Genomic DNA, 5,346 nt, shown 5'->3' with positions numbered 1-5,346 from the left:
ATATGTTAGTGTGCCTCTCTCCCTCCCTCCTTCTCTCCCTTTCTCCCTCTCTCTCCCTCCCTCTCTCCCTCTCTCTCCCTCTCCCTTTCTCTCCCTCTCCCTTTCTCCTTCTCTCCCTTTCTCTCTCTCCCTTCTTCTCTTTCTGTCTTTCTCTCCCTCCCTCTCTTCCCCTTTCTCCCTCTCTCTCCGTTTCTCTCTCCCTTTCTCTCTCTCTCTCTCCCTCTTTCTCCCTCTCCCCCCTCTCTCCCTCCCTTTCTCTCTCCCTCCCTCTCTCTGACTCCAGGTGGGTTTCATAGACTACATAGTCCACCCTCTGTGGGAGACGTGGGGTGATCTGGTCCACCCTGATGCCCAGGACCTGCTGGACACGTTGGAGGAGAACAGAGACTGGTACCAGTCCACCATGCCTCAGAGCCCCTCTCCTCCCTACGACAAACACCTGCTCACCGACCGCTTCCAGGTAACACACACACACATACACACGCAAAGGATGATCTATTAATGAACTATTACTGTAGAAAACCAGTTGGTGGTGCTCTTTATCAATGACCATCTATATAACTAACTATCACTCTACTGTCTTCTCTTTATCAATGACCATCTATATACCGTAATTTCCGGACTATTAAGCGCACCTGAATATAAGCAGCACCCACTGAATTTAAAAAAAAATATTATTTTGAACATAAATAAGCCGCACATGTCTATAAGCCGCAGGTGCCTACCGGTACATTGAAACAAATGAACTTTACACAGGCTTTAACGAAACACGGCTTGTAACAAAAATAAATAGGCTTTAACAAAACACGGCTTGTAACAACAACAAAAAAAAATGAGCAGTAAGCTTTAGTTGTCTTTTTGCACTGAGTCAATTCCTCACGCTGCTGTTTCCAACGTCTTATCATCGACTCATTAAGACCAAGCTCCCTTGCAGCAGCTCTATTCCCTTTTCCAACAGCCAGATCAATCGCCTTCAACTTGAAAGCTGCATCATATGCATTTCTCCGTGTTTTTGCCATGATGAGGGTGACAAAATGACTACCGTAATCAGAATGATGGGAAGTTTGAAAGCGCTCGATTTAATCTAAACAGTAAACAAAAAAGTTGTTTGACCTTAACCCGTTCGGCAATTTCATTGGTCTAATGAAAGCTTCATGCCGCCAAAAAACTGAGCACGTCACAGAATGTGTTTTTTTGAAGAAAAAAAAATTGAAAGCGGGAAAAATCCATATATTAGCAGCGTCATTGATTAAGCCGCGAGGTTTAAAGCCTGGGAAAAAAGTTGCGGCTTATAGTCCGGAATTTACGGTAACTAACTATCAATCTACTGTGTTCTCTTTACCAATGACCATCTATATAACTAACTATCAATCTACTGTCTTCTCTTTATCAATGACTATCTATATAACTATCAATCTACTGTCTTCTCTTTATCAATGACTATCTATATAACCATCAATCTACTGTCTTCTCTTTATCAATGACCATCTATATAACTAACTATCAATCTACTGTCTTCTCTTTATCAATGACTATCTATATAACTATCAATCTACTGTCTTCTCTTTATCAATGACTATCTATATAACTATCAATCTACTGTCTTCTCTTTATCAATGACCATCTATATAACTAACTATCAATCTACTGTCTTCTCTTTATCAATGACTATCTATATAACTATCAATCTACTGTCTTCTCTTTATCAATGACTATCTATATAACTAACTATCAATCTACTGTCTTCTCTTTATCAATGACTATCTATATAACTATCAATCTACTGTCTTCTCTTTATCAATGACCATCTATATAACTATCAATCTACTGTCTTCTCTTTATCAATGACTATCTATATAACTATCAATCTACTGTCTTCTCTTTATCAATGACTATCTATATAACTAACTATCAATCTACTGTCTTCTCTTTATCAATGACTATCTATATAACTATCAATCTACTGTCTTCTCTTTATCAATGACTATCTATATAACTATCTATCAATCTACTGTCTTCTCTTTATCAATGACTATCTATATAACTAACTATCAATCTACTGTCTTCTCTTTATCAATGACTATCTATATAACTAACTATCAATCTACTGTCTTCTCTTTATCAATGACTATCTATATAACTATCAATCTACTGTCTTCTCTTTATCAATGACCATCTATATAACTATCAATCTACTGTCTTCTCTTTATCAATGACTATCTATATAACTATCAATCTACTGTCTTCTCTTTATCAATGACCATCTATATAACTAACTATCAATCTACTGTCTTCTCTTTATCAATGACTATCTATATAACTATCAATCTACTGTCTTCTCTTTATCAATGACTATCTATATAACTATCAATCTACTGTCTTCTCTTTACCAATGACCATCTATATAACTAACTATCAATCTACTGTCTTCTCTTTATCAATGACTATCTATATAACTAACTATCAATCTACTGTCTTCTCTTTATCAATGACTATCTATATAACTATCAATCTACTGTCTTCTCTTTATCAATGACTATCTATATAACTATCAATCTACTGTCTTCTCTTTATCAATGACCATCTATATAACTAACTATCAATCTACTGTCTTCTCTTTATCAATGACTATCTATATAACTATCAATCTACTGTCTTCTCTTTATCAATGACTATCTATATAACTATCAATCTACTGTCTTCTCTTTATCAATGACCATCTATATAACTAACTATCAATCTGCTGTCTTCTCTTTATCAATGACTATCTATATAACTAACTATCAATCTACTGTCTTCTCTTTATCAATGACCATCTATATAACTAACTATCAATCTACTGTCTTCTCTTTATCAATGACTATCTATATAACTAACTATCAATCTACTGTCTTCTCTTTATCAATGACTATCTATATAACTAACTATCAATCTACTGTCTTCTCTTTATCAATGACCATCTATATAACTAACTATCAATCTACTGTCTTCTCTTTATCAATGACTATCTATATAACTATCAATCTACTGTCTTCTCTTTATCAATGACTATCTATATAACTAACTATCAATCTACTGTCTTCTCTTTATCAATGACTATCTATATAACTATCAATCTACTGTCTTCTCTTTATCAATGACTATCTATATAACTATCAATCTACTGTCTTCTCTTTACCAATGACCATCTATATAACTAACTATCAATCTACTGTCTTCTCTTTATCAATGACTATCTATATAACTAACTATCAATCTACTGTCTTCTCTTTATCAATGACTATCTATATAACTATCAATCTACTGTCTTCTCTTTATCAATGACTATCTATATAACTATCAATCTACTGTCTTCTCTTTACCAATGACCATCTATATAACTAACTATCAATCTACTGTCTTCTCTTTATCAATGACTATCTATATAACTAACTATCAATCTACTGTCTTCTCTTTATCAATGACTATCTATATAACTATCAATCTACTGTCTTCTCTTTATCAATGACTATCTATATAACTAACTATCAATCTACTGTCTTCTCTTTACCAATGACCATCTATATAACTAACTATCAATCTACTGTCTTCTCTTTATTCTCCCAGTTTGAGCTGGCACTGGAAGATGTGGAGCCCAACCACAACCACATACAACAACCCAACGGGTCCAACCACATGGTCAGACAGGAGAACGGAAACCAGGACCATTCAAAGGAGGACCATGTTGAAGAGGTGGAGGAGGACCATGTTGAAGAGGAGGAGGACCATGTTGAAGAGGAGGAGGAGAACCATGTCGAAGAGGAGGAGGAGGAGGACCATGTTGAAGAGGAGGAGGAGAACCATGTTGAAGAGGAGGCGGTGGAGAACCATGTCGAAGAGGAGGAGGAGGAGGACCATGTTGAAGAGGAGGAGGAGGACCATGTTGAAGTGGAGGAGGAGGAGGACCATGTTGAAGAGGAGGAGGAGGACCATGTTGAAGTGGAGGAGGTGGAGGACCATGTTGAAGAGGAGGATGAGGAGGACCATGTTGAAGAGGAGGAGGAGGACCATGTTGAAGAGGAGGCGGTGGAGAACCATGTCGAAGAGGAGGGGGAGGACCATGTTGAAGAGGAGGAGGAGGACCATGTTGAAGAGGAGGAGGTGGAGAACCATGTCGAAGAGGAGGAGGAGGAGGACCATGTGGAAGAGGAGGAGAAGGAGGACCATGTTGAAAAGGAGGAGGACCATGTTGAAAAAGAGGAGGAGAACCATGTTGAAGAGGAGGAGGAGGAGGACCATGTTGAAGAGGAGGAGGTGGAGGACCATGTTGAAGAGGAGGAGAACCATGTTGAAGAGGAGGAGGAGGACCATGTTGAAGTGGAGGAGGACCATGTTGAAGAGGAGGAGAACCATGTTGAAGAGGAGGAGGACCATGTTGAAGTGGAGGAGGACCATGTTGAAGAGGAGGAGGAGGACCATGTTGAAGAGGAGGAGAACCATGTTGAAGAGGAGGAGGACCATGTTGAAGTGGAGGAGGACCATGTTGAAGAGGAGGAGAACCATGTTGAAGAGGTGGAGGAGGACCATATTGAAGGGGAGGAGGAGGAGGACCATGTTGAAGAGGAGGAGGAAGAAGATAGAGGAGAGAAGGATGTCATAGATGTTGAGAACCAAAATGGAGAACGAGACTGTGTTGGGAAGGAGCAGGAGGAAGGAGAAGAGAGGGAGGAGGAAGGAAGAGGAGAAGAGAAATGGGAGGAGGAAGGTGTAGAAGAGGAGGAGGAGGAAGAAGGAGAGGAACAGGGGGAGGAAGAAGGAGAGGAACAGGAGGAAGGAGAGGAAAAGGAGGAGAAAGAAGGAGAGGAGAGGGAGAAAGAAGGAGAGGAGGGGGAGAAAGAAGAGGAGGAGGAGGAGGAGAAGAAAGAAGGAGGAGAATGAAAGAGAGGAAAAGGAGGAAGGAGATGAGAAAGAGGAAAGTTAGTTGGAAATGAGGAGATCAAAAAAAGAAGAATAGATAAAAGAGAGAAGAGAAGCTAAATCAGACCCAATGGAGGAGAGATGGAGGAAGGAGAAGAGAGGTGGAGGAAGAGGAGGAGAGGTGGAGGAAGAGGAGGAGAGATGGAGGAGGAGGAAGAGAGGTGGAGGAAGAGAGGTGGAGGAAGAGGAGGAGAGATGGAGGAAGAGGAGGAGAGATGGAGGAAGAGGAGGAGAGATGAAGAAGAGGAGAGATGGAGGAAGAGGTGGACTATAGACCCAGTGAAGGTCTGGATGGACAGAGATGGAGGAAGAGGAGGACTAGAAAGGACTCATAATGACAGCGCCTCCACTTCCACCTCCAGTTCTCTGTGTTTACAGGGTAAGCTATGA

General features: G+C 39.9%; 1 protein-coding gene across 1 annotated transcript in view; it reads left to right on the top strand.

Annotated features, from left to right (window-relative positions):
• The window catches only part of LOC115178581 (cAMP-specific 3',5'-cyclic phosphodiesterase 4C-like), a 30,786-nt gene extending 25,440 nt beyond the window's left edge, over window positions 1-5,346 (top strand). The window contains exons 16-18 of the mRNA XM_029739837.1: window positions 284-460; window positions 3,607-3,747; window positions 5,335-5,346. Of these exons, the coding sequence (XP_029595697.1) occupies window positions 284-460; window positions 3,607-3,747; window positions 5,335-5,346 (330 nt within the window). The remainder of the gene's footprint in view (window positions 1-283; window positions 461-3,606; window positions 3,748-5,334) is intronic.

Source organism: Salmo trutta, chromosome 38, assembly GCF_901001165.1.
Source record: "Salmo trutta chromosome 38, fSalTru1.1, whole genome shotgun sequence".
NCBI classification, from domain to species: domain Eukaryota; kingdom Metazoa; phylum Chordata; class Actinopteri; order Salmoniformes; family Salmonidae; genus Salmo; species Salmo trutta.
Note: the sequence above shows the minus strand (reverse complement) of the source record. Positions and strands in the feature narration are given on the sequence as shown.